Raw genomic sequence first — 23795 nt, 5'->3', positions numbered from 1 at the left:
TGATTATGGAATAGTTCTATAACCTCTTATAATGTGGCTTTGTGCTCATTGTAAGAAACATGTTGGGTATACCACTGGTTATTTTGACAATATGCCTTTCTTGTTAAATCAGCCCCTGGACTATTTCATTTTTAGACTGTTACATTGATGTCAGACCTCCCGTCATTCTCAGAGTTAAGATTTTGCATTGTCATCCTTGTACAGGACCAACCACTTGAGGATGTTATTCAGGAGGCACTACAGCGACACTTCCAAGGAGTGGTTTTCAGGGAGAGGAATGCAGGAATGCAGATTGACAGTCAGATGTGTGATGAAGGTTTCAATAACAGGATTGGAGTGGACTTAAATACAGGTAAAGCATCAGTCAGATTGTCATCCTTACAGGTGTATCATTACAAGCAAAAATTAGTAGACATCCCCAGCCATCATTAAATTTATAAGCATTTCCCTTTAATCCTTGAATGTCTAAGAATTACTGTCTCTCCCATAAATTTTTTGATGCACCAACTTCCATAGTGTTGAAAAACTTCTGATTGTGATAGTATGTCATGTTTTTAGCTAAAAATACTCATGTTGGCTACCCAGAGATCTTGTGAATGGAGCAGTTCCCTGCTTGAGCTTATTTATTTCCTCACTTCCATAGTAATTATCATTATACTGGCTGTCTGAATATTTGGGCCTCATTATATGGGGCTAACTGGTTCCAAACCCCTCGGGCAGTAATTGCGAAACTTGAATTCTTAAATTTATGGTGGTTTAGTGGGTAATTTAGGTGCTCTAAGCAGATTGAGCCTATGTAGGTTTATATCCAATTGGTGGTTGGGATTTGGTGCTCACATAATGCCACTCAGGGATGAGTGAGGCTGGTCACTAACACCTTAAATGTCAGGACCAACTTGCCTAGCCCCGGGTTCCTACTCTCCTCATGGGGCGACTTAGGAATGGATGATGGATGATGGAATATGGAAAAAATTCAAGTTGTTCTTCCATCTGTGATGAGTTACTCTCATGTGACTTTTTACACCCCTTCCTGCATAACCACCAACTAAGTTCTGATGTTTGGGGGCATTTAATTGATAGCATTATGTAAGATTGCTAAATGTAAAGTAATATGTACTAGGTACTGCTACAAAAACTAGAACAGTCAAATCTCTTTGATCAGTTATATACAGTAATTGGTCTGCTAAACCACTGCAATAATGAAAATCCACAATAACCCAACACTAATGAGAATTAATGGGGGACTTTCAGAGTGCTGAGTCATTCCAGACTTGGTCCAATACTAATCTTTTGCTGGTTGCCATGCTTGTATTAGCCTTGGATTATATGTACCCCAGTGTTGAACTGTGAGATATAGTAATGGCATATGCCATTGAAATTACTAAAATATTACTGAGAAAAATCATAACCAATAAGAATGATCTTTATTTTCATAATTTTATAATTTATGATCGTAGACTTGATACCGAAGTGTCAGGCTGTCACAACTACATCTTGCATAAATTATATTTGATTTGCTGGGCATTGTAGGCAGTCTCTTATATATATTAAGGCCAGCCTATTATACATTATTAACATCAACTTTCGTACTGACAATCCTTGTATTATCTGAAATTTAATATTTTGTAAATTTAACCATTTAACATTTCACCATGAGACTCGCGCATCCACATTAAAGGGACAGTCCTGAATAGGAGGACAGACCATGCTTGTTTACCAAAGAGCAGTGCTTGTTTCATCCATCCTGTGTTAAAGTTTGAGAATGAACTATACTGAATTAAAGGGATTAAATGCGATCTCAAAATCAGAGGCGGCCAAATCAAATCATGGACTGCTTTTCAGTCTTCATTATCATTATCATATCCTAGTAACATCAAGATTCAAAACTCGCTCACTGTAGAGAGAGAGAGAGAGAGAGAGAATTTATCATTCCTATTAGTTTATGTATAAAGGGAATCAATGGCTTGCATTGGTGTGCCAGAAAGAAAAAAAATGCCTAGTTACTTTTATTACTAGCGTTATGACTTTGCCACTCAGCAATCATTTGATTTGTATTTATGACGAAATTACGTTACCTGGCCATTTTAATTGCATAATACCTTGCATAAAATAGACATCTAAGCAAAAAGTTGCCACTTTAATGTTTATTTAAAATGTGAAAACTGAAGGAACAAAATGTATGTACTTTATATTGCCACCATAATGTATATTTAAAATGTGAAGACTGAAGGAACAATGAATGTACTGTATATGTTAATATCGACAGTTTGCGTCGTTTAACGTATGAGAGGATATTAACGTGTAATATAGATAGATGTCGTACCAAGTCTCCAACGGCATTTAGAATAATGTATGTTCCTTCAATTTTTAGAAGGAATGATAAAGTAAATCAGAAAACATATACCAAATGATCATCAGGTAAGCCTCTGAACGAGAAAGTGATGTCAGAAGCCTAACTTTCAGTCTGATGATATACTGTACATAGTTTTATTCTCGCTGCCAAATGATTTTACCATTAACCCGTCAACTGCTCTATACAGCCTGGGCTGTCCGAGTGTGACTGCTCAATACAGCCCTGGCTGCGCAGGTGAGTTTTGAATATAGTGCCATGGTGACCAAGACCGATCCATGCAAGCATGTTTGAGCCTTCAAAACCGAAACCGAAAATGAAAACGAAAACCATACATTCCAACAGGGAATCAGACACTTTGATGTTCATCCATAGCTTTACCAAGGTAAATATTGAGCTAATATTTCGTTACTGTATACTTTGGCGTGTGTTCTCTCAATTCCTAAGACAAAATGTGGCCTTCGGGAAATTTCATTTTTACCCCTACATCTGCGCACCACGGTCACCTCCATAAAACCGCCATGATCATTTAATAGGTTAAGAATACTCATACTGGAGGAGGTTAATGAAGCTGTATCATCATCCAGTTCAGTCTCCCCTGAGCTGAACAAAGTCGTTGGAATAAAGAATAAAATTATTTACGTCCTCAGAGCGAAGGAAGTAGTTTAATCATGCTCATTTAGCAACACAAGCTCTAGGCTAACATGTAATTTTTTTTTTCTGATCGTATAAATCAGGATACATCATACGAATCATGCAAATATTGGACTTCAAAGCCTTGGTTATTCGCCACAATGGTCTAGTAAATGAACTGTATGCACATCCGCCTTCACCGAGAGCGATTGAAAAGTGAGCTATGTTTTATCCCACCATGGGGACAGTTGCCTGTAACATATGGAATCAGATGTCAAATGGCAGTATTTGGCAAATATTAAATTTCAGAAAATATAGGCCATGACAAGCTTCAAGAAAGAACTATTCTTACTCAACAAGATGATACAAATGTAGATATGAAAGCCAATTGCTCTGAACTCGTCATTATCACAACGAAGTGACTGTGTAAGGGATTGCCGGATGAAGGCCCAATGTATGCATATGCAAAATAGCCAGTCAAAAATATTCATTTTTGCATGTGATATTTTTTATCAATGAGTATTTTAGTGACTTTAATGGTCTGTTGTTTTGCTAAATCTTTTAAGTTTATCCAGACATACAGAAGAGTCACAATATTTGTTATTTTTTCAGGTCTAGGACCAAGTTAGGGCTCACCAGCTAGGTAGCAGATGACATCTGAAAGTCCCTCATTGTTTGGGGTCCACAAGTTTCCACTCCCTCTTTGTTCCTAATACCTGAATATTGATCCCTAATCAAACTTGAGGGATGAGATTGGTGATGTGTGTGCTGATTCTGCTACTCTGCCATGAGCCAGATGATGCTTTTCTCTTATATCTAATAACTAGTGAGCCAACATTAAAAAAGTTTTTGTCTGTGGATGTGTAATTCTTATAATTAATCATTCTTAGCCATCAGTTTGTTTTTGTCAATGCACTTCTCTTAATTCAAGCAGTATTTTACTGCAATTAAATTTCCATCTCTATATGTCTATAGCCCGATGCCTTAATCCCCCAAGGGGTGACCATAAACAAATTGCTTCCATGTCGCCCTGTCCCCACCATTTCACTGCGCTCCCCCCAGCTCACACCCCCCTCTCGTATATACCTCTCCACTCTGTCACTCCATCTCATCCTTGGTCTTCCCCTCCCTCTTCTTCCTTGCACCACACTCACATACACTCCATATTAGTCTTTCACCCTGCATCCTCTCCACATGGCCGAATTTTAAATTTAACTCGTAAATAATTCTCTCAGCACTGCGTTGGTTGGTCTCCACTGATCTGGGCAATACTACCATGGAAATTTTACATGGCCACAAGCTTGGTAATTAGCCACAATTATCACTCTCAGACAAGAGACTTAGGTATAGATACACTTGAGTCCAAGGTGAGACTGACAGTATTACACATCAGATTTGAAAGATTTCACATCTCATATTACAAAAATGATTGTTGGGGAGGATTGTAGGTGCTGGAGGAGATTGTAGTTACATGTTATTTGGAAGAGAAATAAGAATGGATAGAGTGGGGTGGGCATGCCTGTGGAAGAGAAATGAATGAGTTGGCTGGTTATATTGGTACTACAACATGGTGTCCCTCACCAGCCAGAGTAAAGGTGGATTGTAGGACATTCTTGCTCACAGTGACAACTTTCAAGGTCAGGTAACATGCGATGAGAGTAAGGTGACCATGGGTGGGAGACACCTAAGTACACATGTGGCAAACAGAAACTTAATGTGACGTCATGACCTGAACAGAGGTGGTTGATTCAACTTGGGCCGATTGTGATTGCTCAGTTCATGTTTCCTGCACATCAAACATTAATATCATGTGGTTGATGCAAAAATGCTAATTTAAGGTCGCAGGTGTAGTTTGGTTATTTTTTATTTGTTGTGAACAAGGTGAATCACAAAAGATTAATGTACATATAACAAGACTGAAGTGTAATTTTGTAGGGACTTAGAGCAAACACGAGAAAGACCAGGGTTACCGGTTGAGTTGTGGAGTAGACAGAGGTGCATTGATGGAAAGTGTTCAGTAGCTTTGTGTCATTCTTAGAAAAGAGCTTGGTTGTAACCCCACTGTGTGTGGTGCTTTTCTGTTGAGGGAGGTTATATAAGAGGTGCAACTTCCAGTTGTAAAAGATAGGTTGCATGGTATAAATAACCAACATTGTGTTAGATGCACGATAATGATGTAGTCCAGTCAAGGCTGGGGGAGATGCTGTTGTGTGTGTTGGTGAGTTTTTTTTCTTCAGTTGTGAGTAGTGCTGGGTCTGGTACAAAAGCTACACCTTGGGAAGAGTTAGTGATTAGAAGGTTTAACAGAGCTGTTGTCTCTGTCGACAGGGAAGTGACTCATGTCCATTTGAAAGGGAAACTTTATGGTTTGTGTGAGTAGTTTGATGCTGTGTGGCTGTGAAATGTGGGCAATAAAGGAGGAAGATGTCAGCAAATCTGAGTGTCTGTAACAAGAATCTTGAAATGGTTGCCTAGCCATTATGTTATACTGATGGACAGAACAATATTAGCAGAATTAAGAGGTTGAATGAGCAGTTTGAACTCCTCAGTGAGGTGATGCATATGGGTAGGCTGAGGTTGTTTCACATGTGGAATGATGTGTCAGTAGTTGTGTGCTGCACTGTACAAACTTGAATGTAGAAATGAGAGCCCTTGTAGGCAGATCAGTTGAACAGTAGCATAGATCTTGAGAGGGACCTTAGGACTAGGGAACGCAACCAGAATGCTGCAAGAGACAGTTGTGTTTGGAGGCAGTCTAGTGAATATGGCAGACACATGCAAACATCACTACTTTCCCTATGTATTTACTGTATGTATAGATGTAAGTATCAGAATGTTGTATGGTTAAGGCTAGGAGAAATAAATAATATGTATCTGCATAAACTGTCACAGCTGTGCTTAATTTATATCCAAACATTGTTTATTACTGCTAGGTTTTGTTTATGGAGGCTCAATCCACAACTGTGGCACATGGATGGACAAGATGGGTTCAAGTGAGCTGGCAGGCACCAAGGGAAAGCCAGCCACTCCACGTGATGGTAGTGCTGTTGAAATTGTGGGACTGTGTAAGGCTGCCCTTCGCTTCTTAGGGCAGATGCACCGAGAAGGGAAGTACAGCTACAACAGTGTGGAGCGCCGTGATGATACTGGTAAGAAGTTTTTTCTTAGGTATTGTGTTGTCTATGTTTACAGTAACAGTCACATTTGTGCAGTGTGACACACACACACACACACACACACACACACAGCCGGAGAGAGAGGACGTCCCAGGCATCGCTCCTGACCTTGAGTAGTTTCAGGAATTTTGTCTGTCCTGTCTCCTAGGGTCTTTCTTTAAATTTAAAATAATGAAAGTTGGTAGACTACCAAAAATGTAAAGATTTGTTGGCAATAGTATACATGAATGTTTGTGGCTTATTGGTAACAGCTGTTTAGGTACTTGATCGGTACGTTAAAGATGGCCGAAAATGTAAACAATGAGGGAATGGAATTTCAAGGATTTGATGCTAATACTAATGTCATGGACCTAGTGAAAACATTAATTATGAGGATTAGTGAACTCGAAAAAAAAGTAGAGAATCTAGTGATAAAGGATGTGTCAGGAAATACGGAAACCACCATACAGAGTCTAATCCAGTCCAACGAATCAGCCAATGAAGAGATTAAGAATTTGAAGCGGGAAAATGTTGAACTGAGGAGGAAACTTGAAGAGAGTACTAATAAAACGGAGAAGGTGAGTAATGTACTAGAAGAACACAAGGCAAAGTGGGCACACGTAGAGGAAGAACAGAAAGAAGTGGTCAGCTTAAGAGAGATCATCCAGGAAGAAAGGAAATGAACAAGAAAGAAATGGAAGAAAATGTAGTGAAAATACTGAAGAAAAAAGAGAAAATAGTGAGAGAAACTGTAGAAAGGAACAGATGTGTGATAGTATTTGGAAACAGGGAAGAGGAAGAAAAGGTTAGGTTCGTAAGACTCGAGAGAGACACGAACATGGTGAGAGGTATATTAGGCAAGATTGACCCCGAAGGAAACAAGTGGGTAAAAGAAATTGAGGAAGTAAGGAGGATAGGGCCTTATAAGAAAGGGGAAACAAGACCAATGAGAGTCAAGTTTACATCAGAAAGTGTAATAAATGAGATACTTAAAGTGACCTGGAAATTAAGCAAAGAGGCGGGGATGGAAAATATTATAATAAGAAAAGATCTGAATGAAGAAGAAAGAGAAGCTCTAAAATCATTAAAGGAAGAAGTAAATGAAAAAATGATAAGAGGACAGAGGAAGAACGTAATACTTTTTTTTTGGAGAGTATTGGATATGAAAGTAAGGAAATGGTATTTAAGGAAATAGAAGTGAAGGAAATTAGGGGGGATGGTTGTGAAAGATCAGAAGTTGAGGAAGTGGAATACGGACAGAGAGTAGGAGAGAAGAGGGTATTAATAATGTCAAAAATAATTTGAAGGTGATATATACTAATGTTGATGGTTTCATATCGACAAGGATCGAAATTAATGATTTCTTGAGAGAACATGAACCTGATGTCATGTGCTTTGTAGAGACCAAATTAAGAGAAGATATTGATGTTCATTTGGGAGATGGTAAATACAAACTGTGGAGAAAAGACAGAAAAGAAAAAAAGGGAGGAGGAGTGATGATAGCAGTGAAGAACAACATAAATGTAGATACTGTGGAAATGGGAGAAGGCAGGGCTGAAGTGATATATATGAAATTAGAAACTGGAGAGAATGTTAAGAGAGATATGGCGGTAGTGTATGTTCCCCCAAAGACGAGAGCATGGAAGGATGACGAATACCATGAGATGTTGTCAGATATGGCTAGCTACTTGCAAAAAATAATTGAGAAAAGCAATAATATAATTTTGGTGGGTGACTTTAATTGTAAAGAGGTGAACTGGGAGGAATGGTACTCGGGAGGCGGCGAGGATTCGTGGGGTACTATGTTATTAAATATAATAATGAATAATGTGATGGACGCAGTGGGTCAAAGAAGAGACACGGTTTCGAGGTGAGGACACACCAGCAAGGTTAGATTTACTGTTCACCAAAGAACCTGATGTAATAGAATCATTGGAATATCTCTGTCCTTTGGGAAAAAGTGATCACGTGGTCATTGAGTTCCAGATGTTAATAGGAAACGTCGAGCCAAGAGACGAGCTTCATAGACAGGGAAGATACAACTTTGGCAAAGCAAATTTTACAGGATTGAGAAACTTTTTGAAAATGCGGATTGGAGAAAATTCAGAGAAACAAGAGAGATACAGAGGAAGTGGGATATCTTTCTAGACCTCTATAATTTGGGAGTGGAAAAATTTGTACCAAGAGTAAGAGGAAAGAAAACAGGAAAAAGGAGTGGTTTAATAGAAGGTGTATGATAGCCAAAAAGAGAGAGATAAGGCGTGGAACAATTGGAGAAAGAGAGGTAACGACAGAACAAAGGAAGAATATAAAAGAACAAGAAACGAATACACAAGAATACGTAGGGAAGAAGAAAGGAATTTTGAAAAAGGTATAATTGACAAATGCAAGGATGAACCCAAACTGTTTTATAGATTTGTTAATGGCAAACTGAAACAAAAGGAAGGAATCACCAAGCTGAAAGTAGATGGAGAGGTCTTTAATGATGCGGCAATGCAAGTAGAAATAATGAACAAACGTTTCCAGTCAGTTTTCACTAAAGAAAAGGAGCTTGTGGAAGGGGAGGGAGTGATTAGAAATGTTCCGGTGATGAAAGATATAAAAGTGGAGGTGCAGGAAGTGTATAAATTACTGGAAACTCAAGATGTAAGGAAAGCCCCAGGACCTGATGGAATTTCTAATTGGGTACTGAAGGAATGCAGAGAAGAACTGGCGGATAAAATTCACAGCTTAATTGTATGCTCACTGGAAGAGGGGAAAGTGCCAAAAGAATGGAAGAGGGCAAATGTGGTACCAATTTACAAGGGAGGAAACATGGAAGAACCCCTGAATTATAGACCAGTGTCTTTAACCAGCATGGTCGCAAAATTGTGTGAGAGAATCCTGAAAGACAGATGGATAAAATATCTGGAAGAGATGAATATTTTGGCTGAATGTCAGTTTGGATTCAGAAGTGGAAGGTCATGTGTTTCAAACTTGTTGAGCTTTTACTCAAGAGCGATTGATGTGGTACAGGAGAGAGATGGTTGGGTGGATTGTGTGTACTTAGACTTAGAGAAGGCCTTTGACAAGGTACCTCATAAGAGACTAATGTGGAAACTAGAATATATAGGAGGACTAAAGGGGAAACTTCTGGAATGGATGAGAGACTTTTTGAGAGACAGACAAATGAGGACAGTAGTAAAGGAAAAGATGTCTGGATGGAGGGAAGTAACAAGTGGAGTCCCTCAAGGCTCAGTGTTGGCGCCAGTAATGTTCCTGATTTATGTAAATGATATGGTAGATGGAGTGAACAGTTATGCGAGTCTGTTTGCTGATGATGTAAAGATCTTGAGGAAGATAGAGGTTGAGGAGGATTGTAAAATACTGCAGGAGGATTTGGATAGGATACACAATTGGAGCCGGACGTGGGAAATGAAATTTAATGTAAAGAAATGTAAAATATTGGAAATGGGTAAAAGTACCAGGAGACCATCACTAAATTATTTTTTGGGTAATGAATTAATCACAAAAAGGAGAGAAGAGAAAGATTTGGGAGTGCTGGTCCAAGATAGTTTGTCACCAGAAAAGCACATTAACAAGATAGTTGGAGAGACTTATAAGCTCTTGACTAACATAAGAGTAGCATTTCATTATATGGATGAGGAAATGATGAAAAAATTGATAGTGGCCATGATCCGCCCCAGGTTAGAATATGCAGCGGTAGTGTGGTCCCCACACAAAAGAAAGATATAAACAAGATTGAGAGAATACAAAGAACAGCAACCAAGATGGTCCCCAGTCTGACAGACCTGTCATACAGAGAGAGGCTGGAAAAACTGGATTTGCCTTCGTTAGAGGAAAGGAGAAAGAGGGGAGACATGATTGCGGTGTTCAGGACCATGGTGGGAGTAGATAAAATTGACAAAGAAGATCTGTTTGTATGGGATAAGAGAGCAACAAGAGGACATGGAATGAAATTGAAAAAGTCAAGCTGCTTGAAGGATATTAAGAAATATAGCTTTCCTTACAGAAGTATAGACTTATGGAATAGCCTGGGCAAAGAGATCGTCCAGTCTAAAAACATAAACGAGTTTAAAGTTAAATTCGACTTATTGAGAAACAGCGACGGAAACCCACGAGCATAGTACATTCCGTATATATCACAATTAGGTATATTCTTAAATATTTGGAACGACTTAGACAAAGAGGTGGTGCATGAGAAAAACATTCATGTGTGTAAAGGTAGACTTGATAAATGTGGATATGGAGACAGGACAACACGAGCATTGCTCAATTCCTGTATACTACAAATAGGTAAATACAAATAGGTAAATACACACACACACACACACACACACACACACACACACACACACACACACACACACACACACACACACACACACACAAATTAAGCAAAGAGGCGGGGATGGAAAATATTATAATAAGAAAAGATCTGAATGAAGAAGAAAGAGAAGTTTTAAAATCATTAAAGGAAGAAGTAAAGGAAAAAAATGATAAGAGGACAGAGGAAGAACGTAATACTTTTTTTTGGAGAGTATTGGATATGAAAGTAAGGAAATGGTATTTAAGGAAATAGAAGTGAAGGAAACTAGGGGGGATGGTTGTGAAAGATCAGAAGTTGAGGAAGTGGTACGGACAGAGAGTAGGAGAGAAGAGGGTATTAATAATGTCAAAAATAATTTGAAGGTGATATATACTAATGTTGATGGTTTCATATCGACAAGGATCGAAATTAATGATTTCTTGAGAGAACATGAACCTGATGTCATGTGCTTTGTAGAGACCAAATTAAGAGAAGATATTGATGTTCATTTGGGAGAGGGTAAATACAAACTGTGGAGAAAAGACAGAAAAGAAAAAAAGGGAGGAGGAGTGATGATAGCAGTGAAGAACAACATAAATGTAGATACTGTGGAAATGGGAGAAGGCAGGGCTGAAGTGATATATATGAAATTAGAAACTGGAGAGAATGTTAAGAGAGATATGGCGGTAGTGTATGTTCCCCCAAAGACGAGAGCATGGAAGGATGACGAATACCATGAGATGTTGTCAGATATGGCTAGCTACTTGCAAAAAATAATTGAGAAAAGCAATAATATAATTTTGGTGGGTGACTTTAATTGTAAAGAGGTGAACTGGGAGGAATGGTACTCGGGAGGCGGCGAGGACTCGTGGGGTACTATGTTATTAAATATAATAATGAATAATGTGATGACGCAGTGGGTCAAAGAAGAGACACGGTTTCGAGGTGAGGACACACCAGCAAGGTTAGATTTACTGTTCACCAAAGAACCCGATGTAATAGAATCATTGGAATATCTCTGTCCTTTGGGAAAAAGTGATCACGTGGTCATTGAGTTCCAGATGTTAATAGGAAACGTCGAGCCAAGAGACGAGCTTCATAGACAGGGAAGATACAACTTTGGGAAAGCAAATTTTACAGGATTGAGAAACTTTTTTGAAAATGCGGATTGGAGAAAATTCAGAGAAACAAGAGAGATACAGAGGAAGTGGGATATCTTTCTAGACCTCTATAATTTGGGAGTGGAAAAATTTGTACCAAGAGTAAGAGGGAAAGAAAACAGGAAAAAGGAGTGGTTTAATAGAAGGTGTATGATAGCCAAAAAAGAGAAATGGAAATGGAGTTCCCCCGAGCTAAGCCCTGTATTGGACTATATAGCCCCGCTAGAGTTACAGGAGGGAGCTACCCCTCCCGGCACGGCAGCCCGGGCGAGGCTCGAACTTGCAATCCCCCGATCACAAGTCCAGCGCGCTACCACTATGCTACCGCGCCCCCCTACCAAAAAAGAGAGAGAGAAGGCGTGGAACAATTGGAGAAAGAGAGGTAACGACAGAACAAAGGAAGAATATAAAAGAACAAGAAACGAATACACAAGAATACGTATGGAAGAAGAAAGGAATTTTGAAAAAGGTATAATTGACAAATGCAAGGATGAACCCAAACTGTTTTATAGATTTGTTAATGGCAAACTGAAACAAAAGGAAGGAATCACCAAGCTGAAAGTAGATGGAGAGGTCTTTAAGGATGCGGCAATGCAAGCAGAAATAATGAACAAACGTTTCCAGTCAGTTTTCACTAAAGAAAAGGAGCTTGTGGAAGGGGAGGGAGTGATTAGAAATGTTCCGGTGATGAAAGATATAAAAGTGGAGGTGCAGGAAGTGTATAAATTACTGGAAACTCAAGATGTAAGGAAAGCCCCAAGACCTGATGGAATTTCTAATTGGGTACTGAAGGAATGCAGAGAACAACTGGCGGATAAAATTCACAGCTTAATTGTATGCTCACTGGAAGAGGGGAAAGTGCCAAAAGAATGGAAGAGGGCAAATGTGGTACCAATTTACAAGGGAGGAAACAGGGAAGAACCCCTGAATTATAGACCAGTGTCTTTAACCAGCATGGTCGCAAAATTGTGTGAGAGAATCCTGAAAGACAGATGGATAAAATATCTGGAAGAGATGAATATTTTGGCTGAATGTCAGTTTGGATTCAGAAGTGGAAGGTCATGTGTTTCAAACTTGTTGAGCTTTTACTCAAGAAGCGATTGATGTGGTACAGGAGAGAGATGGTTGGGTGGATTGTGTGTACTTAGACTTAGAGAAGGCCTTTGACAAGGTACCTCATAAGAGACTAATGTGGAAACTAGAATATATAGGAGGACTAAAGGGGAAACTTCTGGAATGGATGAGAGACTTCTTGAGAGACAGACAAATGAGGACAGTAATAAAGGAAAAGATGTCTGGATGGAGGGAAGTAACAAGTGGAGTCCCTCAAGGCTCAGTGTTGGCGCCAGTAATGTTCCTGATTTACGTAAATGATATGGTAGATGGAGTGAACAGTTATGCGAGTCTGTTTGCTGATGATGTAAAGATCTTGAGGAAGATAGAGGTTGAGGAGGATTGTAAAATACTGCAGGAGGATTTGGATAGGATACACAATTGGAGCCGGACGTGGGAAATGAAATTTAATGTAAAGAAATGTAAAATATTGGAAATGGGTAAAAGTAGCAGGAGACCATCACTGAATTATTTTTTGGGTAATGAATTAATCACAAAAAGGAGAGAAGAGAAAGATTTGGGAGTGCTGGTCCAAGATAGTTTGTCACCAGAAAAGCACATTAACAAGATAGTTGGGGAGACTTATAAGCTCTTGACTAACATAAGAGTAGCATTTCATTATATGGATGAGGAAATGATGAAAAAATTGATAGTGGCCATGATCCGCCCCAGGTTAGAATATGCAGCGGTAGTGTGGTCCCCACACAAAAAGAAAGATATAAACAAGATTGAGAGAATACAAAGAACAGCAACAAAGATGGTCCCCAGTCTGACAGACCTGTCATACAGAGAGAGGCTGGAAAAACTGGATTTGCCTTCGTTAGAGGAAAGGAGAAAGAGGGGAGACATGATTGCGGTGTTCAGGACCATGGTGGGAGTAGATAAAATTGACAAAGAAGATCTGTTTGTATGGGATAAGAGAGCAACAAGAGGACATGGAATGAAATTGAAAAAGTCAAGCTGCTTGAAGGATATCAAGAAATATAGCTTTCCTTACAGAAGTATAGACTTATGGAATAGCCTGGACAAAGAGATCGTCCAGTCTAAAAACTTAAACGAGTTTAAAGTTAAATTCGACTTATTGAGAAACAGCGACGGAAACCCACGAGCATAGTACATTCCGTGTATATCACAATTAGGTATATTCTTAAATATTTGGAACGACTTAGACAAAGAGGTGGTGCATGAGAAAAACATTCATGTGTGTAAAGGTAGACTTGATAAATGTGGATATGGAGACAGGACAACACGAGCATTGCTCAATTCCTGTATACTACAAATAGGTAAATACAAATAGGTAAATACACACAGTGGTAACGTTCTCACTTGCCAACTGGTGGACGGGAGTTCGCGCCTCACTCAGGTTGCGAAAAGTTTCACCGACGAAGTGGGTGGTTACTGTCTTCCTTGAGCAAGGGGACGGGTGTGTGCATGTGTGAAGGTCACAGCCTTGCCCTTAGATCGGACTACATGAGCTCTCAGCTCCCTTCCGGGAGGGTAAAAAGCTGACGATCACGACCATCAAGTGATCCTCACCGACCCAGTGAATTTAGTGAATTACACACACACACACACACACACAATATGGATGAGGAGATGATGAAAAAATTGATAGTGGCCATGATCCACCCCAGGTTAGAATATGCAGCAGTAGTGTGGTCCCCACACAAAAAGAAAGATATAAACAAGATTGAAAGAACAGCAACCAAGATGGTCCCCAGTCTGGCACATCTGTCATACAGATAGAGGCTGGAAAAGCTGGATTTGCCTTCCTTAGAGGAAAGGAGAAAGAGGAGAGACATGATTGCAGTGTTCAGGACCATGGTGGGAGTAGATAAAATTGACTTGAGAAGATATGTTTATATGGGATAAGAGAGCAACAAGAGGACACGGAATGAAATTGAAAAAGTCAAGCTGCTTGAAGGATATCAAGAAATATAGCTTTCCTTACAGAAGTATAGACTTATGGAATAGCCTGGACAAAGAGATCGTCCAGTCTAAAAACTTAAACGAGTTTAAAGCTAAATTTGACTTACTGAGATACAGCGATGGGAACCCACGAGCATAGCATATTTTGTGTATCACAATTAGGTATATTGGGTAAATACATTAGTATTTGGAACGACTTAGACGAAAAGGTGGTGCGGGAGAAAAACATTCATGTGTGTAAAGGTAGACTAGATAAATGTGGATATGGAGACAGGACAACACGAGCATTGCCCAATTCTTGTATACTACAAATAGGTAAATACACACACACATGCATACACACACACACACACACACACACACACACACACACACACACACACACACACACAGCAAAATTTGACGTTGAGAAAGAGATGGGACCCCACAAGCATAGCTCATTTCCTGTATATCACAACTAGGTAATACATGTAGTAATAGCAGAACTACATAACACAACACATCAGAGCTACAGTACTTCACATATGACTTAATAATGTGTATCAACTGCCTGTAACGTCATATGCTTTCACAGGCAATGTGACAAAGTGGACATATGAGTTTTGGGAGAAGAAGATCCAGGACAACTTTGAACGCTACTTCTGGATAAACCAAACTCCTGTCCCTGAGCTGGAGCCAAAACCAGAGCTGATAAATCGACGAGGCATTTACAAAGATTCCTACGATGCATCACAGTTTTGGGCAGACTACCAGTTGAGATGCAACTTCCCTATCGCCATTGCTGCTGTAAGTTGCACACTTTTAATGTTTTTTATCACTGGCTAATTCTGATGTACAGTCAGGAACCAAAGTTTGCTTAATATTTTACTTTTCCAACTTCTCACTTTACTGTGAATGCAAATAATCCTAACCTGAGAAAAGCTTGGTATTTTTCTGTGCCCATAGATGATTTGCTTTGGTATGATGCATCAGGAGACAGACTGACGTGTCCCAAGTATCAAGTAAATGCCGTGAAATAATAGATGAATTTTGTTTGACTGTGCCACATTTCAAAGCATACAGTATTAGACACAATGATGGGAAAGACTTTTGCAAATTTGAAATGTGGTATATGTATTATGCTACTCAGGGATGAATGAGGCTGGTCACTGCCATCTTAAATGTCAGGACCAACTTGCCTAGCCCCGGGTGCCTGTGCTGCTCATCGGGCAACACTGGATTAGATGATGATGATAATCTTTTTTTCCATTTCAGAGTATGCATAGGCAGTTACTTTCAGTTAGTTGTTCCCTAAGCATATATTCTTGCAATAAATACAGTGGGGTTTACTGTTTACAGTATAATGTGATGATAGTAAGTAATCTGGTAAGGATATAGATTTTTCCTTGAGGTATTAACCATGAGGAACATCTTTGAGCAAAAGTTGCTGACAATCCAGTGTCAGCATTGTCCTGTCAGCTATATTTTTTTATTCCTCCTGAGATGACAGAGTATCCTTCCACTTAATACTTTTGTTAACATCATATTCCTATCACATTAAATTAGTTCATGTAGCACCTTCCATTGCCACAACCATCTGAGGTGGAGCATGTAGAAATTGCCAGATGTGAAAGGATTGATCTGGGTGGTGAGTCTCTTGAATGTGTGGAAGAGTTTAGTCATTTGTGGGACATGTTATATGCTGGAGGTGGAACTGGAGCCAGCTCTGTGGCTAGGGTAAAGAGTTATGGAATGGTTGGAGAAAGTTCAGGGAGCTGCTGCCTGTCCTGACATTGAGAGAGGACACTCGCTCCGTGTTTATTGATATTTGTATGTGGCATGTGTCAGGAGTGTCTTGCTGTATGGTAGTTAGACCTGGGCAGTAAAGGAAGAAAATATTCTTAGGCTTATACATACAGAAATGACAATGGTTTGATGGATGTGTCCTTGAATGCAAGGCCTAGGAGGGGCTAAGTTTATGATTGAAAAGTTAAGAGGAAGGATGGGACTGAACTGTATTGGTGTTGTGATGAGGAGGGGTAGATTGAGATGGTCTGGGCATGTTCAGAGGATGGAGGATGATAATTGGGTGCAGAAGGTGAGAAGTGTGAACATTGAGGTTAGAGTTGCAAGAGGCAGACTGAAAAGGACCTGAGGCGAGGTCATAGAGTGTGGCTTTAGGGATGAGACACTTAATAGGAAGGCTGCCTGAGGTCGAGCAACATGGAGAGTCTCCACCAGGTGACCAGGGCTGATGCATGCAAACATGATAGAGCCTACAATGATACAGTACAATCAGAGAAGTGTTGGTGAACTTTAGTTTGTGGCTGTAAGTGGGGTCAAGTTACGGTATATGAAGTCGTTTATAGCGAAGCTAAATGTAATTAGGTAATGTATTTAGGGCATTAGAGGAAGTCTGAGAGACAGACTGTATGTTGTATGGCAGTTGAGAACTGAACAGTACTGTACATAATGAAAAAGAAGGAAGAATGTAGGGAGTGACTGAAAGAGTGTGAGGAGCACATAAAAAAAAAAAAAGTTGGTGGGATATGGTTTTGGTTTTCCTTGTCAAATTAATTCCAGCAGGGAGTAGTATTAAAGATGTGTATTGTAATGACTAACCTTTATGCACTGTTTCTTTCATTTACCAGCCATATATTTAAGAGATTTGTCTGTCCTCATCTGTAGGCCCCTGAGCTTGTGACACCACAGAATGCGTGGACAGCCCTGAAGCATGCGGAGGAGGTGCTTCTGGGACCCCTGGGAATATGCACACTCGATCCAAAGGACTGGGCCTACCACGGTGACTACGACAATTCAGACAATTCCACTGACCCTAAGGTGGCACACGGGTACAACTATCACCAGGGCCCGGTAAGTCCTGAGAGGGTCCCATTTTGTAAACTTCATTTAGGATACTGCTGTACAGTATTCTTTAAGATTACATCACAGTTGGAAAGGCTAGACCCCAAAGATTTGCTGATAATTTATAAAGCATGTGAGTGAAGATATAATGTTTCTAACCTCTTAGTTTCCTTGCTGGCAGCTTTCTTAACACGCACATGTGGGATGCAGGCTGATCTAAGCTCATAACCACAGATGCTCCATAATTATTTGCCAGAAAGTAAGGGTTTATCTTCCCCTTTACAACACAGTTTTAAGTATATGGTCAGTATGACTATATTTTTTTTCAGTTTATTTATAAACATTTGAGGGGAGCAAAAAAAAAAATCAAGCTAATGATGATAATGGTGATACATACATGTAGGCTGTCTAAAGGTGTTCATTAGTTTATTCTAGAAAAAGGGCCATTTTGCATACATATGGTGGCTGTATTGTAAAATATAACATTCATAGCCCCTTCAAGTATTAAGAATATATGGAGTAGATGGGAAGTTGTTGAATGCTGTGAAGAGTATATATGATGGTGCTAAGGCTGCAGTGCGTGTGGATGGTGAACTGAGTGAATTTTTCTCTTTGAAGGTTGGGTTGAAACAGGAATGTGTCATGTCTCCATGGTTGTTCAATCTGTACATGGATGGAGTAATAAAAGAGGTACAAGGTAGGGTAGTGGATGTTGGAGTGGCCATGGTGAGAGAGGATAGTGTTTGGAAACTCCCTGTACTGTTGTTTGCAGATGATACTGTGTTGTTGAGTGAAGACGAAGGGGAGCTGCAAGGCTTGGTGGATGAGTTTGGGAGAGTGTGTAAGAAACGGAATCTAAAGGTGAATGTAGGGAAGAGTAAAGTGATGGTCTTTGAAAGAGGTGAAGTCAATGGATGTGCAGTGAGGTTGGATGGTGAGGAAATGAAAAATGTGAGTATGTTTAAATACTTGGGTAGTGTGATGAGTAAGGATAGAAGTTTGGAGGGTGAAGTGCTTGAGAGGGTGCAACAAAGAAGAAAGGTTGCTGGTTCCTAGAAAGCAGTGATTACAAACAGGAAAGTGAGCATGAAAGTGACAAAGTTACTACATGACAGTATTGTGATACCAACTCTAACGTATGGAAGTGAAGCTTGGACGTTGTTGGAAGGACACAAGTCAAGATTGAGAGCAATGGAAATGAGTTATTTAAAAGGAGCCTGTGGAGTCACATGGAGAGACAGGCTGACAAATGAGGATATAAAGGAGTGTTGTGGTGTGGATGTGGATGTGATAGGAAGCGTTAGGAGGAACACACCGAGGTGGTTTGGCCATGTGGAGAGGATGGAGGGTGAGAGACTGATGAGGAGAGTGTATGTGAGTGAGGTGGAGGGGGGGAGAAGGAGGGAGAGACTGAGGATGAGATGGAGGGATGGAGTGGAGAGGTGTATGAGAGAGGGGGGTGTGAGTTGGGAGCAGGGTAGTGAAATGGCGGGGGACAGGTTGACGTTAAGACGATTTGTTTGTGGCCACCCTGAACGGGATTGAGGCGTCTGGCAATAGATAGATAGATAGAACCCCTTCAACCTTGGAGATCTCTTTAGGCCTAATGAAATTGTCCACTATTAGCCAAAATAGCACAATACTCATGCTGAAGAAGGTAAGTGAAGCCAGTATATTCGTTAGCACATGAAATTTTAGTTAATTATAGTTGTGTTGTAATGACAGTTAAGGTAATGTCAAAGAGAGCAGTCAGTTGTGTTGTAATGCCAGTTAAGATAATGTCAAAGAGAGCAGTCAGATAAATATTAGTTTGTCTGCCAAATCTTATTAGAAATTTTCATCTTTCTGTAGCTTTTTCTTGTTTCTCAGTGGTAGAATAAGACAGTACTATGACTGTACATTCATTTATTAAAACTACTTAGTGACTGGCATTATATTCTAGGGTTAATCATATTACAGCCTAGTATTCACAATGGAGAGATGGCAATATTTGGCCAGGCTAAAGTGGACAGAGTAGAGTACAGTGATGCACTTATCATCTTTTAAGTAAAATATCACATTTATGTCTGTATGTAATGGGGTGTGTAAAAGCCCGCGTTGCCTAGAGGCAGAGTGGAGATCCTCTATTTGGGTCAGTGGTAACGTGCGCGTGTGTTAAGCGTGAGGGCCCGGGACCGAATCCCAGCCAGACCACTGTGATTAATGTTAAGTTTCAGAGTGGGCCATTACATTGGTTGGCAGCGGTGTGGGATGTGAGGTGGGGCTTAGAGGGCCATGATGTTGTTGACAGTATCTTAAGCCTCACATCCTGGGGGTGAGCTGTCTTTGTGGTTCGCGGGCTCCCCCTAATAGTGGCCTCCAGTGTGCTACTCTACCACGTGTGTTCAAAACTGACCAACTTAATCACCAGGGGAAGAAAAGAGTGATGTAATGGGGTGTATAAAAGCCTGCGTTGCCTAGAGGCAGAGCGGGGATCCTCTATTTGGCTCGGTGGTAACGTGCGTGCGTATTAAGTTCGAGGGCCCAGGATCGAATCTCAGTCAGGACATTGTGATGAATTTGTAAAGTTTCAGGCCAGCCCTTTACATGTAGACAATGCATAAAACATCTATCTATCTATCTATCTATTGCCAGACGCCTCAATCCCGTTTGGGGTGGCCACAAACAAATCGCCTCGAAGTCTCCCTGTCCCCCGCCATTTCACTGCCCTGCTCCCAACTCACACCCCCCTCTCTCATATACCTCTCCACCCCATAAAACATGTTACTGCATTATTGGGCTATATGCCACCAAAGCTTACATGTAGTGTTATTTTTGTCAGTTCAGGAGATTCCCTAGCACCTCTTTCTTAATTATACATGTTGATGTATACATGTGAATGTTGATGGTGGAGAGTGGAATCTGAAGCAGCTGCTGTTTGCAGATGATACTGCACTGGTGGCTGATTCAGAGGAGAGATTGAGACAGTTGGTAGAGGAGTTTGGAAGGGTGTGTGAGAGGAGGAAATTGAAAGTAAATGAGAATAAGAATAAAGTGATGAAGTGTATGAGGTTGGTAGATGGTAGGGGGATGAATATAGTTTTGAATGGTGAGTTGCTTGAGGAGGTAGAGTGTTTTAAATACCTAGGGTCACATGTTGCTGTGGATGGAAGAATAGATGCAGAAGTGAAGTTTAGAATGAATGAAGTAGGAAAGGTGCTGGGAGGAATGAAAAAAGTGTTTAGATGTCGTTCGCTTAGAATGGATATAAAGAGAAGGCTGTATGAAGGTGTTGTGGTACCGACTGCATTATATGGAGCTGAAACTTGGAATATGGGTGTAGCAAGAGAGGAAAAGTTTGAATGTAATGGAGATGAGGTGTCTGAGGAGTATGTGTGGAGTGACTAGTATGGATCGAGTGCGAAATGATGAAATGCGAAGGAGAACTGGAGTTGTTCGGGAGATGGCTGGTAGAGTTGAGCAGAGGGTGTTGCGATGGTTTGGGCATATGGAGAGAATGAATAATGAGCAATTGGTGAAAAAGATAACTAGATCTGATGTGGGCGGTGTAAGGCTGAGAGGAAGACCACGAATAGGATGGATGGACAGTGTGAAGAGAGCGCTGGATGCGAGAGGGATGTCTGTTGAACAAGGAAGAGTGGTTGTGCGTGACAGAAATAAATGGAGAGAAACTGTGAATGAATAAGTGATGACGCAGCCCTGAGGGGATATTCTCCCGCATTTGGTCTGATCAGCTAGTCAGGTCAGGTGTGGGTAAGGGGATGGGTCTGTTATGATGTGGCAGGGGTAAACCAGCTCTGCTGTCAGGCCCTGCTGCGGATGTCACTGATTGCATTGCGCAGTTGACCCTTGTATGGTGTGGTGCGGTGAGGATCTGTTCGTTCTCCCCTTTGGGGCTAAGATGCAAATGAATGTGTTTGAATGGATGAGTAAATGGGGAGTGTGTCGTCCTGTCTCGGCTACCTCCCTTTCCTTTGGGGGAAGCAGCCTAGGTATATAGATAGATAGATCATGTACACCCAATCTTCGTAAATCGCGGCAATTTTGGTCTGGACCACTGCCGTAATTTACAAATTCCGTGATTTATGAATAATAACTCTTATGTGAAAAATTAATTTGGGTCTGGACTTCGGCCAACCTGCCCTCAGAGCACCTTACCCTAGGCACCATCAAACACAGACATACAAATTTAGGAATATTCAGTACATGTATTAAATAGAAATAAGCAGTGTTAAGGGATCTCACCTTAATCCTATGACGAAGTTGCGTAAGTGAATGGAGTGGGGTGGTGTTGGGAAGAACTTAGAACCTCTTAGCACTCATTCTTCCCAGACTCTTTCGTCAGCTTTGAAAATTTCTCTCCCTTCTCAGCACAACGAATGAGCTCCAAATGTTGACTGTACGACAACGGTGGCAGCTTCTTGATGCCATACTGCTTAGAGTGCTTCATCAGGGGGTCGGGAGGGGCCATGGCAGGTAGAAGGTGGGGGGAAGTTGCACAAAAAAGGCAGTTAGCTCTCGTACTCCACGGCAACGGTCTGTAGTGTGCGGACTCGTGGGACAAGAACAACAACAACATGGCGGCATTAGTATGCACACTTGCCACCAGGGACGCATGGTGATTGGTTGTTGGGTCGCGATTTTCAGTTTGAATGCCGCGGTTTACAGTTCTCCTCGGAAAAGGCCCACTTGGGTGCCTAGGTCCACGATTTTCGTGACTTAACAGTGATTTAAGGTTGGCGGCAGTCTGACGGCCACTTAGCCTTGATTTATGAATCCATGATTTATGAACACGCAGTTTACGAGGATTGAGTTTAACTAATCTCTCATATACCATGTACATATTTTTCTTATTGATATAATGTATAAAATACATGATACAGGAAGAAACTGGTAAACGGAAGAGGTGTTAGGGAGCTTTTTAATCCTGTAAAAATACAGTCCATAAGCCTGCCCTCCTCTCTTCCTATTTCTCCCATCTTTCCTGTCACTTCTTATTACTTTTCTTTCCTTTACAGGTGGCTTTACATTGAGTGAGAAGCCAAATGGTTTCCTGTAGGCCAAGAAACCATTTACAATGCTGGGTGGTAACCATATAACCAAACCATATGTGCTCCCTGCGTGTCAACAAGTGGGTTGGTGGAGGGTTAATGCCCCTCCCCATAAAACAAATAACTCAGTCAAATGGCCACCCCTTGTGGGATTATGGCATCTGGCAATAGATAGATAGATAGAAGCCTTGTTCGATCGCCTGGTAGGCATGGATTATTGCATTCATGGCTTCTAACATGCACCTGTAGATACCCAAAATTATCCTGACCCCCTTCAGTCTAGTGACATGTTCTATTTTATTGATTCATTCTTGTCTCCAAATAGTTTTGTTAACTTTTGATAATTCATTGGGTATGATGGTTTGAGCCTCCATTAACTTTTTGACTGATTCTCTTCCCTTTATCTCTAACTGCCAGATGTCGGTATAGACAGTTGGGAAAGAGGCACCAGGTTCCCACCTGGTGTCGGTAGGAACCGCAGTTGTTTTTGCATGTCAGTTTGAATTTGCCACCATTTGATCACCCCAACAAAGCACTGGTAGAACACCTCATCACAGCATCTGAGCATGACTCGGTCTGTTCCGTGCCATGGCCATGTGTAGAGCCATGTCATCTGATTCGTCTGTGTTCAATTCTGTCCCAGCTGCTCGTGGCCCACTTGAATCATCCACCTCAGCCAAAGCTCTGCCAAAGGAGACTGGGAAAGGGCTTAGTGATAGTGCCATAGGGGGCACATTGGACATGATTGTATCGAGTTTGATGGATAGTGGTGAAACATCTGAGAAATGAGGAAGTTACCATGTAGAGAGTGGTGTTTCATGTGCACCGACTCCTGTCCGCTGTGAGATGTGTGACAAGGTCCTCCCACTGCTTCAAGAGGAACGAATGGAGTATGACAGCGATGCCTTTGACTCTGAGGCAGAGGTGGATGAACCAGGAGGTGGGAAACATGAAGGAGATGGTGGTGAAGACAACGGGCGTCTCCTACATAAACGCCGCCACTGCATCTCCCCACCACTCTCGCAACCAGTGTGTCATGCTCTTTCCACGCCACAACTCTCCTCACCACAACCAAGCACATCTAGGGCCATTTCCCCACAACCTGGCCCTTCATACATGGAGAAATTGAGATCAGTGGGTAAGGTGCATCAGCATGGACACCCAGCATCACCCCTTCCCTCCATGCCTGTGGGCACACTCGAGGCCCTGGGAGTCATGCACATGTTATCGTCACGTCACAGCAGCCCCGGC

The 23795-nt window shown here is 41.0% G+C and overlaps 1 protein-coding gene across 1 annotated transcript in view; it reads left to right on the top strand.

Annotated features, from left to right (window-relative positions):
- Nucleotides 1–23795, top strand: part of LOC145410973 (uncharacterized) — a 170611-nt gene that overhangs the window by 139276 nt on the left and 7540 nt on the right. The window contains exons 29-32 of the mRNA XM_080281029.1: nt 205–352; nt 5917–6132; nt 15224–15435; nt 17317–17502. Coding sequence (XP_080137155.1) covers nt 205–352; nt 5917–6132; nt 15224–15435; nt 17317–17502 — 762 coding nt within the window. The remainder of the gene's footprint in view (nt 1–204; nt 353–5916; nt 6133–15223; nt 15436–17316; nt 17503–23795) is intronic.

Source organism: Coenobita brevimanus, chromosome 87, assembly GCF_032717465.1.
Source record: "Coenobita brevimanus isolate Jiangsu-jjx chromosome 87, ASM3271746v2, whole genome shotgun sequence".
Classification (NCBI taxonomy): Eukaryota; Metazoa; Arthropoda; class Malacostraca; order Decapoda; family Coenobitidae; genus Coenobita; species Coenobita brevimanus.
This window is presented reverse-complemented; position numbering and strand designations above follow the sequence as displayed.